This window comes from Poromitra crassiceps (assembly GCF_964638095.1).
Source record: "Poromitra crassiceps genome assembly, chromosome: 1".
Taxonomy (NCBI): domain Eukaryota; kingdom Metazoa; phylum Chordata; class Actinopteri; order Beryciformes; family Melamphaidae; genus Poromitra; species Poromitra crassiceps.
This window is the reverse complement of record NC_139623.1, coordinates 90,746,975-90,764,471: the sequence shown is the minus strand read 5'-3', so window position 1 is coordinate 90,764,471 and position 17,497 is coordinate 90,746,975. Positions and strand designations below refer to the sequence as shown.

At 43.9% G+C, this 17,497-nt stretch overlaps 1 protein-coding gene across 1 annotated transcript in view; it reads left to right on the top strand.

Moving 5' to 3' along the window:
• ulk4 (unc-51 like kinase 4) overlaps positions 1 to 17,497 on the top strand; it is a gene marked incomplete at its 5' end in the record, with an annotated part of 283,649 nt that overhangs the window by 160,662 nt on the left and 105,490 nt on the right. Inside the window, one exon of the mRNA XM_083662080.1 lies at positions 4,913 to 5,005. Within this exon, the coding sequence (XP_083518206.1) occupies positions 4,913 to 5,005 (93 nt within the window). The remainder of the gene's footprint in view (positions 1 to 4,912; positions 5,006 to 17,497) is intronic.

Genomic DNA, 17,497 nt, shown 5'->3' with positions numbered 1-17,497 from the left:
TCACAGCGATGGTCTCGCTGTTTTTTATGCCAATAGTACTAACGTTTGAAAATTAATATGTAATGATTTATTAATGTCAAAATGTAATGCCTACAGAGCACCACAGGAATGAGTCCGGAAGTAGCATGTTGGAGCTTCAGGGGAAAAGTCAATGGGCTTTTAGAATGAGGATTTCACTTTAATGCATAAAATAAGGTCTGTGGATAACAAAAGTTTATGGGAGTGGCATTCACAAACGTGAATCACTTTTATGACTTTTGAAACGTAAATGCATTTTTTTAAACACGATTTTTAGAAAAATAATTTAAAGACTTCAAAAGTGATTCACGTTTGTGAAAATGATCCTGCTGAACACAAATTACCACGGTAACACTTTATAATAACTATACACTATAAAGCATTAATAAAGCATTAGTAAATACTTAATTCCCCATGAACTTATCATTTATAAAGCATTATTCATACATTACTAAGCATTAGTAAGTAAATCATAAACACAGTTATAAACGTTTGATTCCTGATTAATAACCTAATCTGTAATGTGTTTAATGATTGTATTCTGATATTTTGTAAATGATAGATTCACCATTTATAAACAAATATTATATCAATTACAAACCATTTATTTATGAGTTGTTAATGGTTCATAGGATCATTTAGAAAGTGTAAATAAAGTAATAATTATCACTTTTCAAACTGAAACCCCCCCAATTCTCCTATTTCCCCAAATCCTAGACACTCACAGTTGATCCCAAGTTAACTGCCCCATTCGCAAACCCTTAGGGGAGTAACCCCACCCAACTACTGTTTAGGGATAAATAATTATTACACCTTTGACACCTAAAAACCTATAAAAATACACAAAAACATCAATTTCACCCACTTCACGAGGTCATAGAGACTCATGGGCGGTTTTGTTGGAAAGCCCATGCTCACTTCCTGGATAAGCAATGACAATTTCAGAAAGATCCGAGCGTCAGTTCCAGAGTTATTCAAGAAAATCCTCCTATTGGCTGTTTAGAAGGCTCTGGGAGGCTTAATTTGCATTTTTGTCCCATCATGCAATTCTGACCCTCTTATAGACACGAAACCCTGAGTGAAACACATCTCTCAGAATCACCCCCGTGGCCGTTTGGACATTCAGACATTATGCCTCCATTGGTCAAGGTCAGCCGAGACCTTTTATTAAATGCTTTATAAGGCATAGATAGTCCTCACTTTAGATGGGCTCACACAAAATACTTAACTAATGACTAGTAACTACCATAATTAATCATGAGTTTGAGTATCAATACGTGTTTATAAACCATCTATTAACACTCACTAACCATGTCTAAATCATATGTACAAATGTACACATAAATGTACATACATATAAATAGTTGTTTAATCATTTACTTACACTTTCTAAATTATATTATGAACCATTAACAACTCCTAAATAAATGGTTTGTAATTGATATAATACGTATTTATAAATGTTGAATCTATCATTTACAAAGTATGAGAATACAATCATTATAACTGTGTTACTAATGCTTAGTGATGTATGAACAGTGTTGGGCACGTTACTTTAAAAAAGTAATATATTACATATTACTCGTTACTATTTTCAAAAGTAATATTATTACTTTACTTATTACTCCATGCCAAAAGTAATCCGTTACATACTCGTTATATTACTTTTCCGTTACATTCCACACAAATGGCAATAGGCCTTTTTCACTGCAGCGATTTTGTGTCTAAAAGGCAGGAGGTAACACAGTTGCACCAAGATGTTAATTAGGGCTTCCAACTTCCAGTCCATTTAGGTCTTCCAGTGCCGGAGCCCTAATTAGTTAGTTGGTTGCACCTGTGTATACTCTGTCTTCTAGACACAAATGGCCGTTGTGAAAAAGGCCCATAGCGTTTTTCTCATCAAAATGCAGACTTTGCGTGCGAATGTGTGAACTAGGTCTATTATGTGCCGTTCCATTTAAACTAATCGCTTTGCCAGAGCACAGCTTCCTACAGAGATGCTTGATGAAGAGCACACCTGGCTCAAAGTGATGACAAGATGCAATCTTTTAAGCAGCCTCTGTTTTATAGAATGCACTCAATGCAGTATAATACACTGCCCATGCAAACTCAATACGTATAGGCTACATCTTTGCGTAACAAGTTTGTGTCACAAATAACGTTAGCTCTGCAACATTAACATTAACCTGACAATAATAACAGCAATGTTTGATGTCCACCAGCTTGTGAGTTTTTACGTTATCTCTGTATTTTAACAGTTTTCAGGTTTCTGTTGTGCTGTCCTCTCGTCTCGTAACGTTAACGTTAGGAAGTTTGAGCTCGTGTTTTTCACAGTGGAAAGAGTGTTAGTAGCCTACCTGTCCTGGACACCGTTTACATTTGACTTTGATGTTCGTGTCACCTTTCTTCCCGACAAAAACAAAGTCATGGGAATATATCCAGCCACGGATTTTCCTCCTTGGCTCAGCAGGGCAGAGAGGGAGGTGTGCTGCCTGTTGGTGCTCTGAATGTGCTCTGCGGTGACGTCACCTTGTTTTGGGAGCGTTAAAAGCCATGCTGCTTGTGATCAGTGAATGCCGACTGCATGTCGTTTTGCAGCGCAGTGGCATCACAGAATGGACTCAACAAAAGTAACGATGTAACGAGTTGTTTTATCTTGAAGTAACGGTAATATTATTACTTATATTCTATTAGGGGTGGGGGGAAAAATCGATTCACCTAAGTATCGCGATTTTTAATGTCACGATTTTTTTAATCGATCTTTTATTCCAGAATCGATAATCGCAATTTTTTTTTTTTTTTTTTTTTTTTGGGTGCTTGCAGTCAGGCCACTCACTGAACAGCAGGCCAGGCGCCGCCTACTGGTTTACTAGTGGTTTTATTACTTTATTAGTTAGTCTGAAGTAATAATTACACTTCAGGGTTAAAGTGGGTGCATCTCATTGTAAAATTGGACTTCAAACGGCCCAAATCTGGCTTCAAACGGCCCAAATTGGGCTTCAAACGGCCCAAATATCACGCGCGTCGGCCCATATCGGCCTGGCCTGCTTGGTATCTAATGCCCGGCCTGAATTATGATCCCAGTCTGCCCCTGTTTTTAACTATATCGCCCAGCCCTACTCATGATATAATATACAGTCTCTAGTGTATGATTAAACTTTTCCCATGTTCTAATCTAGTGTAAAAAAGCAAACAAACTGAAAAAATAAAAGAAAAAAATAAACAAAAATCGCAATAAATCGTAATATCGAATCGCAATAATCGTAGAATCGCAATACTTAAGAATCGCAATATAAATCGAATCGGCACCCAAGAATCGTGATAGTATCGAATCGGGAGATAAATGAATCGCCACAGCCCTATATTCTATTAGTAATTCGTTACACTACTCGTTACTTGGAAAAGTAATATTATTACAGTAACGCGTTACTAGTAACTCGTTACTTCCCAACACTGTGTATGAATAATGCTTTATACAGTAAATGATGAATTCATGATGAATTAAGTATTTATTAATGCTTTATTAATGCTTTATAGTGTATAGTTATTATAAAGTGTTACCATTACCACTCCTATAAACTTTTGTTAACCACAGACCTTATTTTATCCACACGCAAAATCCCCATTCTAAAACCCTATTCACTTTTCCCCTGAAGTTCCAACATGTCTGGGACTTCCGCCTTCCGACTACAAAAATACATCATCCCTACGGTATTCTATTCAGTCTTCCTTCCCTTTCCTATTCACCTTATCATTTGCCCATCAGGACGCTTCTGCATAACATCATTTTGTAATCGTTATTCTGTTTTAGTCCCAGAAGTAGATTACTCCCACCTTTATAATTTTTAGACTTGCCAAAAAGCTGTTTTCAAGCAAAAAAAAAGAACTGTTCTGAAGTTTAAATATTCTTTCGGATGAGAACGTAACATTCCAAATATGTGACCAGTTTATCAGAATAACGCCTATTTGGACATTTTTAACGAGCAGCGAGGACTGAGAGTGCTGGCTGTGTGACCGGTCGGACTAGCTAGTATCTGTCAACCCCTACTGTAGGCTACTGGCAGTGAGAAAACACTGTCGACGTGCTTTTGTAACTAACATTAAATGCCGACCGGGTACAGCCATCGGCTCCTCGCAGCAGTAACGCTATGAGCATGTCTGAAGTTGGCCGCAGTGTAGCTGCTGAATGTTGCCAAACTTCATTCATATTTTACAGTTTATCGATGTTTACCGGCCGGGCTAACGCTGAACAAATACAATTGCGTTTGACACGGAAGAGAAAAAGTGGGCGTGGCAACATAAGGTGAATAGATCCACATGGTCCATCCTAGTATTTGTGAGATACAGCTAAGTGGCAATTTTCTCTCTTTATACCGCTTAGCATCTGTTGTTAGCATCTTATAGTCTTGTTGTGAGCAAGCATCGACAGACAGGCTAAGAATAGATGTTGACATTTTGTGGTTTTGAGTGGGAATCTACAGTACAAGCAGGGTACGAATGTGTACCCCAAACAAAGGTGTATTTTTCTCGCTTCGCTCAACATTATCTGTGTAGATCTATACTCTTCTACTGCTGCCTACTGTTCTTTATTTTTTACCTCCTTTTAAAAACTTTATTTTCCCTCAGTCATAGTTTCCTCGCTGCATCCTTCTGCTTCCCTACGCTTGCATCTCTCCTCCCTTCTCCTCTTCACCCCTCCCCTCTCCTATCCTCTCCTCTCTACAGATCTGTTCCAGTTTACAGTCCGTAACTAATGATCAGTACTGTACATGAATTATTAACACTAAGAACACTATTGTGCTGTGTGTGTGTGTGTGTGTGTGTGTGTATGTATGTGTGTGTGTGTGTGTGTGTGTGTGTCTGCGCGTGCACCTGTGCGTGCGTGCGTGCGTAGGTATGAGTCTCTTCTAACGGCAGCAGAGCCTATCCCTCTCTACGCTCTCAAACTGCTGGTATCAATGACTGAGCACAGCACATGGACCTGCAGGTACACGCACGCCTGTGTGTGCGCATGCACACACACACACACACACACACACACACACACACACACACACACAGTACAGCACAACACTTACCATATTGGACCAAGTGTCATCATATCAACTCATATCAACATACTGTATCACACTAAATACTAAAACAAGCAAATAGTAAACATGTTGCCCCTCACCAGTTGATGTAGTTCCATCCTTGGGTCAGTCAGTAAAGAAAAAGTGGGACACAATTCAACATGGCAGAAAAAATTGTTTGCAGAAATTGGAGTGGCAATCAAGGAATTTTTTGTTCCTATCTACAATTAATGAGTTATAGCCTTTTAGAATTACATTTTTATGCTTCCGCCCGGCAATAGCCATGGCCGGAGGCATTATGGTTTTGGGTTGTCCGTCTGTATGTCAGAGTATCGGAATTTCGGTATACCGTGCAACCCTAGTTGGAATGTGTCTTTTGGGCGACTGAAAGGCGGTAGGTAGCATAGACTGCCGTTGTCGTGCTATCTAACTAACTAGCAGTAGCAGTCCTCTTTAGTAGGCTACGTTTCACTGTGAAAGGCACTTTCTAATGCATCCACAGTGAAGTGAAGATATTGGCGTATCCCTTTAACGTTAGCCATGGCTTTTCAATCAGCAAGAAGAATAACAGAAAACGTGGATTTATTTATTGTTAACTTTCTTGGCAAACAATGATCCTGACATCACTAATGATGTCATAAAGTGATGATGTCACCTACACAGTGACATAATCAGTGATTTATGACATCATTGATCAGTGATGTCATAAATCCTTTCCAGCTGAGGCTATAAGGACAAAGGGTCAATGTTGTCAGTGCTTAATGAGCTTCATCTGGAGGGGTCACTGCCTGACGTGGTGATCAGAGTGGATGATATGGAATTCAACGCCCACAAGGCCGTCCTCTGCACCTGCAGCCAATACTTCCACGCTCTCTTCAATCAACCATGGCTGGACGTCCCAGGACAACATCTACAACATGGCCGGCCCCGTGTCAGCAGACATGATGCGTCTCCTCATAGAGTACGCCTACACCCGCTCTGTCCTGGTGACCGAGGACAAGGTGGAGGAGCTGTTGATAGCAGTAGACTACCTCGACATCATGGGGGTCGTCCGCTCCTGCTGTGAGTTCCTGGAGGCGCGGCTCTGCTTGGAGAACTGCATCGGCATCTTTAAGTTTTTCTAGACTTCTACCACCGCCCGGACCTGAGGAGCAAGGCCTTTCTCTTCATCCTGGAGCACTTTGAGCAGATTGCTGCGGCCTCCGAGGAGTTCCTGGAACTCTCTCTGGAGCAGCTGACGGACATCCTGTGGCGGGAAGATCTGAACGTGAGACAGGAGAGCACGGCGTTCGAGGCCGTGCTCTGCTGGATCGCCCACTCACCCGAGGAGCGTGAATGTCACATCTCTGTGCTGCTGCCTAAGATCCGCCTGGGCTTGATGACCACTGACTGCTTAATCAATCAGGTGAAGAACAACAGTCTGGTTAAGGACAACGCCAAGTGTGAGGCCGTCATCCTCGATGCAGAGAGGGCCATGTATGATGTCACCACCAACAGACCCTCCAACCCTCTGACTCGTCCGCGCCTGCCTCATGCAGTCCTGTTGGCCATGGGAGGCTGGAGGGACAGCGGTTACACCAATATAATTGAGGTATACGATCCCCGCGCCGAGCTCTGGGTCGATGTACCAAACGTTGAGCCTATCTGGGCTAACCACGGCACCGCTTTCCTAAATGGTGTTGTCTACTGTGTTGGCGGCTACAACATGAGTGACAGTCTCAGCAGCGCGTGGAAGTTTGACCTCCGTAACCGTACTTGGCACAATGTGGTGGCCATGCATAATCGCCGGAGATTTATCAGCGTGGCAGTACTGAATGGCAGCATCTATGCCATGGGAGGCCAAAACGCAAACGTCCATCTCGACGGTGCCAAGCGCTATGATCCTCAGACCGACAAGTGGACTCTGCTCCCACCCATGAATGAGCAGAGGAGCAGCGCCAGCGCCACAGTACTCAACGGCAAGGTGTACATCTGTGGTGGTTACGATGGGAACAGGAACCTGAACACAGCTGAGTGCTACAACCCAGACACCAAGCAGTGGATGAAGATCGCCCCCATGAGCAGCAGGCGCTGCCGCTTGGGCATCATCGCCTACAAACAGCGCGTCTACGCAGTGGGCGGCTACGACAACACCGCTGACCTGCGCAGCGCCGAGGCCTACGAGCCGCTAACCAACACATGGAGCGCCGTGCCCGACATGCTGAATAAACGCAGCAGCTTTGGCATTGAGTTGATGGGCGACCAGCTGTTCGTGTGCGGAGGCTTCAACAACTCAGACGTCAGCAGCTGGAATATGGTGGAGCGCTACAACGAGAGCACCAACGAGTGGCACGAGGCCTGCAGTATGAGGATTAGGGATGGGTACCGAACTCGGTACTTTTACAGGCACCGACCGAAATACGTCGGTACTGCCCCGTACCAGTTCACATAAAAACGAACGGTACCTAATTTCGGTACTTGAACGCATCTGAGTAATAGAAAGAGAGTGGGTAAAATAGAAATTCCGACGGAACCTTAAGGCAACACGCGAGAGCGCGTTACGTCAGTACGTCACACACCAACATCAACAAACAGGACCACCCGAAAATGTGGCTACACTTTACCAAGATAGACTCAGACAACACTGGCTTGCAACATTTGTGATGTGAATTGCAAAGCTGGCCAGGGAAACACCTCAAACTTGAGGAAGCATGGTCAAACACAAGATAGCTAAATGCTGAAGACTGTAACGTCAGATAGGCTGAGGGTGAATGAAGCAGATAGCCTACCGCACCGCATGCTAACGTTAGCAGCACCTCCTCAGCTGTAAAGGCTGAATTATGCTCACCCTGCCGTGAAGGGCGCGGGGGTGGAGCGAGGGGCGGGCGCGTCAAATTACGTAAATTTGTTGGGCGTGGTTATGCGCGTGGTCCAGCGGCCGCTCGCGTTGTGCCTGATATTTTTTCTAACAGCGCGAGCTTCTCTCCAAACATGGCTGCATACAAACCATTGAGCCCTGAACACTGAGCTGTGTTTTCGCCACATTTCTTGACCCATGTGGTAGGCTATAAACTTAGATTTGCAACTGTTCGTTTTTAGTCATTTCACCAAGTAAATGTGTTGTGTTAAGAGCATTATTGAGAGAGATTAAAAGCAGCACAGAGTAGTAGGCTATCAGGGCTGAGTAGTAAAAACGGCTTTCAGTAAAAACAAGTTTGGTGAGTCCTTCATGTGCTGATGTGTGGTCGTTTGAGAGTGAAAGCGCACTCAGCACTGCACAGCGTTTCATTGCGACTTTTCACGGGCTGTTCTCACCATTGTACAATACATGGTGATCACTTTCTGAGTATAATGGCATCTGCCCCAGCGCGAGGTCTGCACGGTGACTACGGAGACTCGCGGGGCCCCACCCCCACGGAGCTTTGGAGCATAAGAGCACCTTAACGTTGAGAGAGGCATCGACTTCTACAACATCAGATAACGTTATTTAATTAGCTAGCGTTAGCTGGATAAGTTGTTTCACTGCTGTTGTGGTTGTTAGATAACGGGGCTTTTCACTGTCTCCACAACGACTGCAAACGTTACTACGTTAAACGTTAAACGCTAACGTTACTCTTGCTGCAGTAATTGTCAAGGGTTCAACAGAACGTATTTCCTCAGCCTGTATAGTAGCTATCAACATGAAATAAAAAGCATTTGAGAGCTTAAACCCGTGGCTTTTTATTTGGAAGGGTTACATTTGCCATAATCTTTATTAACATTTCTTAACACATTGAGTGCCAGCCATTTTTTCAATCCTGTAGGTAAGTTGTGCCAGGTTTTTTTTTGAGGATTCTGGCTCATTTTACAAGAGCCGAGGATTATTTTCTGTTAAGAATTCGTGAACACCAATCATCTAAAAATAACTAATAGAATGTGTGCTTTCTCTGTCTAAAAGAGTTAGTTTGCAGAGTTAGTAGTTATGTAGATATTAGCCGTTGAGTACAGCATGGTTTCAGAGATTTTCAGAGAGTTTGGAGATAAATGGATTTTTAGAACCACCTCACGTGCCTGTGATTATGGGTGCCCTTGTCTCCCACTCTGTGCGCTCTCTCTCTCTCTCTCTCTCTCTCTCTCCTCTCTCTCTCTCTCTCTCTCTCTCTCTCTCTCTCTCTCTCTCTCTCTCTCTCTCTCTCTCTCTCTCTCTCTCTCTCTCTCTCTCTCTCTCTCTCTCCAGTTTGGAGACACACACACACTCTCTCTCTCTCTCTCTCTCTCTCTCTCTCTCTCTCTCTCTCTCTCTCTCTCTCTCCAGAGAGAGAGAGAGAGAGAGAGAGAGAGAGTGTGTGTGTGTCTCCAAACTCCTCCCTCCGTCTGTGCTGCGGAGTGCTCTGCTGCTGGGAGTTTGAGCAGCGAGTTAGAGCAGCCTCTCTCCCTGGCAGCGAGTGTGGATAGGTCTCACTGTCTCTTGGGTTTGATAGCCCCGATGAAGCCCCGTGCGACTCTAGGCTTTATGCTGCTCACCCAGTCCATTTCTGGAACCCCCCACCGCAGCAGCGCGAAGCGTCCCCGCCTACAGTATGAGAATGAGGCTCGTTCGTTTCTGACTGTAAAATCGCCAAGCCATTTCCGCGGGAGGCGGCTGCTTTTGGTCCACGGGTCCCGTGGCTGTGGCTTTCTCTCTGTCTCTGTCTGGAGAGAACTGTCGCCACTTAGTGGTCGGTAAAATAGATTATACACATTCTCTTCCTCCGATAGTGATATAGAAGACGTAAAAGGGGTTGATTGATGTCCCACCGTCAAAAATTTTTTTTTTTTATGTAAGACGAGATAGCTCGTCTATGGCACTTAACCGTTGGATTATGTAAGACGAGATATCTCGGCTATGGCACTCAACGTGTTAAAATGCATTAGAATATTTTTATTTCTATTTTTTGGGGTTAAAGATAAAACATTTTTTTAATGAACATTAGGGCAAATATAATACGAAAAGCCAAAGGGTTAAGCTCTCAAATGCTTTTTATTTTATGTTTCTATGTGCTACAGAGCCTGAGATATGAAGGCTTTAGTGAATCCGACGGCTCTCTCTGAGAAGTTTGGATTTTTTTTTTTACAACTGTATTTTTTTTTGTTATTAGAGCGTGTAAAGTACCGAAAATGGTACCGTTTTGGGTACCGTACCGAATTCCAGGTACCGGTATCGTACCGGTATCGGTTCAAATGTGAACGGTACCCATCCCTAATGAGGATGCCACGCGCCGGGCTCAGCGGCTGTGTGACAGAGGGACTGTCCAACATGGCCGAGTACGCTGCGCCTCGCCACACCCTGCCCACCAGTGGTGTAGTCTACGTGATACGCAGCTATACGGCCAAGGGCAAATACCTGATTTCAGAAGTGGGGGGGACACAATAAAGTGTGGAGCGCCGACCTTCTGGAAGTTTTTTTTTTACATTTTAAAGTAAATTGCATCCATTTGGTGCACTCTGAGGGGAGGATTAAGAGGCTAGATCTATGAAGAACTACACACACCACTAAATACATGCCTTTTAGACACCACCTCCAACTCATCAGAGGTCTGATATGAAAGCAGGTGACACGAACAAGGCATATAACAATACTGATGTGAAAACCAGAGCCATATTGAAATCACGTTGGTTGTATTATTATTATCATTATTATTAGTGTGCTTTATTTTAAATTTAACCATGTTCACTGCTTACCATGTTCACTTCCTCTCATCACCTAACCCTTTATACAGCAGCAGGGACGTGCAGAGAATGTTAGAGGGGCAGGGGCTGGCAAAAAAGCTTTAACATTTTTAGCCAGATTTAGAGGAACATCTAATTTTAAATTAACATTTGGATGATACTTGTCACAGAAAAATAACTTCACAAACTGAATAATATTAGTACAAAAGTTAAATTTGCTGTTACACAATACTGTTGTGATATCATTATTTAGTCTTAAGAAAAGCCAAACTCTGTGAGTGCTGCCTTCAGGGACGGCTTGGAAAGGGGAATTTCCTTACAGAGCGCCATTAGAAATGCATTCAGGGTCTGGAGAGGGCACTTTTTACAGACGTGGAAATCCGTGGCAATCTTTTGGAGTAGCCTATAGCTTATAATTAGCAACTCAATTAACATTCTCAGCCATAATATGATGGCTGGTCAAACAGTAGTGTATTAAGCATGATTTTTTCAGTTTACCCATGATTTTTTTCAGTTTAAAAAGTGGGGGGACAGAATCAAGGTTTTGAAAAGTGGGGGGGACATGTCCCCCCTGTCCCCAGTGGAAAATTCGCCCCTGTAAACGGTGTATACACACTGCGAAATGACTCAGATTTGCCTATGCCCACTGGGAAATGCCATATGATACGTATTGTTTTCACTTTCCATTCATAAAATTCACCCTGTGCATGTGCACCCTGTGTGTGTTACAAAGCGCAGACTTTTGTTAATAATTTGATGTATTGAATTTCACCACACTACCTGTAGTAGTTAATGCTTCCCTATGAACATGTGTGTCTGTCCACTCACTCACTCACTCGTCGGGAGTCGGGACTGACTCTGGCTTCATGCGCTGCCCATGCAGGCTTAACTGCGCAAGAAGGAATAGTCCATTCATCTGTAGAGTGTGTGTGTGTGGGGGGGGGGGGTCATAGATTGAATGTGATTGTAACATTGTGGTTTGGTTTGACTTTGTGTGGGGGGGGGGTTGATGCATTTTGCTTCAAACTACTGCATGTGATGTGTTCATTGATTGACTGAATTTAATTAATTAAAAAAAATCTGTTTCTGCTCTGTAAATAGTTTACTCTTGTGATCAAAAACACTGATCCAAAGCTCAGTTCTGAAGCTATTCAGTAAATTTGGGGAGGAACAACAACAACAAAAAATGGGTCGAGAACGAACAGTTCTCAAGATAAACCACTTTTTGTGTGGCCAATAGGTGGCGCATCAGGGCACTCCCCAAAGTTGAAGTCGATCAGACGAACGGTTCTTGAGATAAACCAAATTTTGTATGTTGCCAGTAGGTGGCGCTATGCCGAATTACACGAAAACAGGGCACCGCACTGCACAAAAGGGCACACTCCCAAAGTTTGAAGTCGATCGAGCTTATGCTCGAGCTTATGCTCATCCATAAGCAGTGGTGGAAATGGCCAGGTTTTACTCTGGGAACCCTACTTACACAGGATGCGGGTTCCTGGAAGTGGTGTTGCCCTATGACTCATTATAGCCTACCATTATAGCCATATAAAAATCTCTTAGAAATCTCACTTAACTAAGATCATTGAGCTCTACTGATTATTTCCCCTTGATTTTATTCATGGCAGACTTGAATATTATATTTCCCCTTGATTTTATTCATGGCAGACTTGAATATTAATGCTGCTTATTCAGCTTACAAATACATGTTCTCCTACCGTTCTCCTACCATTCGTCCCCCATCCTTCCTGCCATTCACTCTCAAGGAGTCATGTTGACTTAGTTAACGACCCTGTGTTGACTGTTCTCTAGGGATGCACCGATCGATCGGCACGTGACCGGAAATGGCCGATTTCCACGTGATCGGCCTCGACCGGTGATCTGCGCCGGTCACTCTAAATTGCCGATTCTGTGAGCCGATTTTCACATGACGTGTGCGCACCCGAAAGCAGCGAGACCGAGACGGATGAGTTGCAGCCAAAACAAAAGCAGCCACTACATACATGCCACAGCATGTCTTCGTCGGTGTGGAAATGTTTCACCATCAGTGAAGACGATACAAAGCTTGCAGTTTGTCACACATGCAAGTCGAAAAAATAAGCTGCGGAGGGGCAGGGTAGGTTGGAGTCCACTCCAGTCTGAGCGGCTCGCTTCACCTCACGGCCCCTCTTCCCCGACCAGCTGCAGTCCACATCACCGCTGCCTGCTGCAGATCAGCTGCTGCTGCTATCCGTCAGTCACGTTGTAACGTGGATACAGGAGAGGACTATTTTGTTTTCGTATTGCGAATAGAACGACGAACATAATAATAAAACGCATCGGATCAGTGTGCAAGGGTTTCTGTGCGAGATGATTTTTGTTTTCGATGGCGGATTTAAAAAAAAAGGACTCTGTGTGTAAACGACGATATTCAAACTGAGTCAACTCAAACTAATTTCCTCATCTACTCAATAACAGCCAAATCCACAACTGTAGATTGGGCATGGCTTCGAAGGTCTCTGGGCTCCAGACCTATATAGGCTATAAACTCCTTGTCCATGGATAACATTTTGACGTTTATTTATTTTATTTTATTAGTTTATTTGGTAGGGAAATATACAAAAAAAAACATTAAACACCATAGAGGAAGATATGCTTTGTAACAGATTTAGCCATAGGCTACTTTCCATCTGGAGCCCCTGTTCTGTTGCACCTTTTTTCTTTTGGAAAAGTAAATGCATGATAGCTGTGGGATCTACTGGTTGTTTTATATTCATTGTATTTACACAAAAAAGAAAAGCTCTGTCCAGTAACCTGGAACACTTTTATTTTGAGATGTTTTTGAGTGAGATCGTCCTACCTCATGCAAATGATAAGAAATGTGACATGAATCTTAATTTTCTATTAAAGCAAAGTTAAAAAAAAAAAAAAAAAACGTGTAAAAAAATAACCCGTCAATTATTGTTCTTAGAAAGAAAATCGGAATCGGCCAAAATCGGTATCGGCAAGTCAGACTATTCAAAAATCGGAAATCGGAACAGGCCAAGAAAATGGCAATCGGTGCATCTCTAATGTCCGTACGTCCGTGTGATTATTGTTAACGCGATATCTCGGGGAACGCCTTGATGGAATTGCTTAAAATTTGGCTCAAACGTCCACTTGGACTCAAGGATGAACTGATTAGATTTTGATGGTCAAAGTTCAAGGTCACTGTGACCTCACGACTGCCATTTTCATGCTCGTTAACGCGATATCATCTCAGGAACGCCTTTATGGAATTTCTTCAAATTAGGCTCAAACATCCACTTGGACTCAAAGATGAACTGATTAGATTTTGGTGGTCAAAGTTCCAGGTCACTGTGACCTCACGACCACCATTTTTATGCTCGTTAATGCGATATCTCAGGAACGCCTGGTGGGAATTTCTTCAAATTTGGCTCAAACATCTACTTAGACTCAAGGATGAATTAGATTTTGGTGGTCAAAGTTCAAGGTCACTGTGACCTCACGACCGCCCGTTTCATGCTCGTTAATGTGATCTCTCTGAGGCAATATCTTCAAATTTGGCTCAAACATCCACTCTGACTCAAGGATTAACTGGTTAGATTTTGGTGGACAAAGTTCAAGGTCACTGTGGCCGCATGTCCGTCTGTTCCATTAAGAAAGAGGGGCAGTGCTAGGTAAAAGAGGCTATAGCTAGGGAATAGGGATAGGAACGTCGTAGAGAGTCAGGATTCGGGGGGTGGGTAGGGGGAGTGGGTGGTAGGTGGGGGTGTCGTGAGGGAAAGGGGTGTAGCTAGAGAAAATGGGCTGTAGCTAGGCATAGAAAGCTTGTAGAGAATCGGGATTTGAGCGGTGTGTAGGGGGAGTGGCTAGGGGGATGTGGGAGGGGGTGTAGGGGTCAAGGAAGGGGGCGGAGCTGGGGAAAAAGGGATGTAGCTAGGCATACAAAGGTCATGGAGAGTCAGGATTCGAGGGGTGGGACTCAAGCATGAACTGCGGGTGTGGGTGGTGGGAGGGGGCGTGTTGAGGGAAATGGACGGAGGTAGAGAAAATGGGCCATAGCTAGGGGTAGGAAGGTCATAGATAGTCAGGGTTCGAGGGGTGGGTAGAGGGAGTGGATAGTTGGTATTTCAAGTTGAATTTAACACTTGACTTGTTGCTAATAGTGCCCCCTATATGTGAAATGACTTCTTTTCAATAGTAACTCAGAGTACATACCTGCACACATATAAGAAGTTCGGTTACCATAGGACAATGCGTTCCTGAGTTAAGGCGACTTTTGTGAAATAGATCCGACCTACGACAGTTGACCAAAATTGGAAGTCAATTATACGAAAATGGTGTGGACTATCAAAAAACTGCAGTAGTTGGGGGCCATAGGACCCCACCTGCCTTTACCCTGGAACATTTGGGACATTACAGTGTGACGGATGGACGGACGGACGGACTGACCAATGCATAGCCGCTCCCCCCTCCCCTTGGTCTCTGACTGGTAGGGCTCAATCAGTTTGTTGATTATTATTTTGTGGAGCAGTTCTATGTAGAGCGGCACAAACTGACAAGCGGGTTTGGTATCATAATGCTTTGGTGATATTGAAGTGTTTTGCAACCATAGCACACACACATACACACACACACACACACACACACGCGTGCACGCACACACGCCCACACACACACATACACAATCACACACGCACACAGACGCAGACGCACACACGCAGACTAGCTGTTGTATGTGTGTAATGTTTTAATGCCAAGGCCAGTCATTCCCAGCTCAGCTCACAAACACACTGCATACACAGATACACAAATGATCATTTATTTATGGATGCAGCTGTTGCACAGTACGAGCTAACGGCAACATCAGCACAGCTACAACACTGCCTGAGATCTATGTTCAACAAGAGCTTTTAAAGCCCACTTTAAGCCAGTTTGCTACATTAGTAGTTTAGACCTTTTAAAGCCCACTTTAAGCCAGTTTGCTACATTAGTATCCAGTTTAGGGAGGCTGTTTGCATAAGGTGCTGTTTGAGCTATGCTGTGTAAGGAGTTGGCACAGTAGCTAGTAGCTACTCTTGAAGCCTTTTGTATAATATATGAAGGTAACTCAGGCAAAATTATTTCTGACATTAAATACTCACTATGGCATAATGTTGAAGTTATTCACCATTTAGGAATTAAAACATCTCTTCAGGAAGCAATCATCTGACAGGGAAATAAATAGTGGTAATGATGTGTTTCCCAATTCTGTTCACTGCAGAGAGAATCTGCTGATCCCTAGTCTAAGCACAAGATGACTCACCTGTGTGTGTGTGTGTGTGTGTGTGTGTGTGTGTGTGTGTGTGTGTGTGTGTGTGTGTGTGTGTGTGTGTGTGTGTGTGCGTGTGTGCGTGCGTGCGTGCGTGCGTGCGTGGTCGTGTCTCTGTGTGTGTTTGAGCGATGGGTTCCGACAGCAGCTGTCAGTAAATCTTGATTCTCTGGTCATCTGTCTTCTCCCTCTGGCTGTCAACAGAGCGACAGAGAAAGCGAGGGAGCGAAAGCCAGATACAGAGGAGAGAGAGCGAGAACAGGGAGAAGGCGAACGGGGGTCAGAGGGATGGAGGGAAGGATGGAGGCAGGGAGAGGGAGAATGGAGAGAAAGTTAATGCTGGGGAATGAGGGAAGAAAGGCAGGAAGAAGGAGAATGGAGGGAAAGTGAATGCTGGGGAACGAGGGAAGAGGTAGAGTGAAGAGAGGAGGGAGAGATGGAGGATGAATGAATGAGAGAGCTTGAATAGTCATGCATCAGCTCTGGCTGTGAAGAGGAAAGGGGACGTGAAGGAAGAAGAGAACAGAGAGTGCAACAGCCGCTCACCAGATTTCCTTTCAGTTGTAGATAAGTCAACTGACTGAATCAGGAGTAGGGTTGGGTACCGAAACCCGCTACCACTATGGTACCCATACCTTTACAACTGGTACTACCGGCACCAAATTGCAAAGTGCCAATGGAAAAGCCCCATAACTGTGCTTGCAGTTTGTTAGGTCAGTTAGACTTACAAATCCAGTGGTACTGACAAAGCAGAGGTAAACACATATGGACAGGTTCTGTAAGCAAACCCTACTCCTATTTTCCAGTCTTCCCTTCTGTCTTTCCCTCTTCCTTCCTCTGCTTCCATCGTCTTGGCTTATCTGCTTCAGCCCTAATAACTCAATGGTCCTCTTATCACTAATATCCCGCTCTCTCCCTCCCTCCATCCCAGAGTTCGAAGTTCACCCTCATAGCTGAATACACCCCGACTTCTCTTATCGCTAAAATTACCTCCTCTCCTCCCCTTCTTTCCCGCCATCTCTCCATATCCCCCTCTCTCCTTGGCACTGCTAGAGTGACGTGAACTTTTCAAATTGGTGTCAGCACTCTTCTCTCCACATCTCTCTGTCTTCTTGCTCACTCTTTCCTCTGACATTATTCACAACATTTGACATTTCTCTCTCTGTGCCTTCTCTCTTTCTCTCCATCTCTCATTTATTAACGTTGGTCTACATTTCTCTCTTTCTCTCTCTACCCCCTCTACCACTCTCCCTCCGTCACTTCGCTTATACAATCAGAAATTAAATTGCCTGGGTCTTGGTTAGATAAGTGTGGCTGTGAAGCCAGGCGCGCAGTAATTAGATGGTAAATTGGGGACATTAACGTTGGGGAGGCAGCCTGCTGTCTCTCTATGCATTATCACAGACCAGACACACCTTCAAACAACTACATTTACTATGACCTTTAGCCA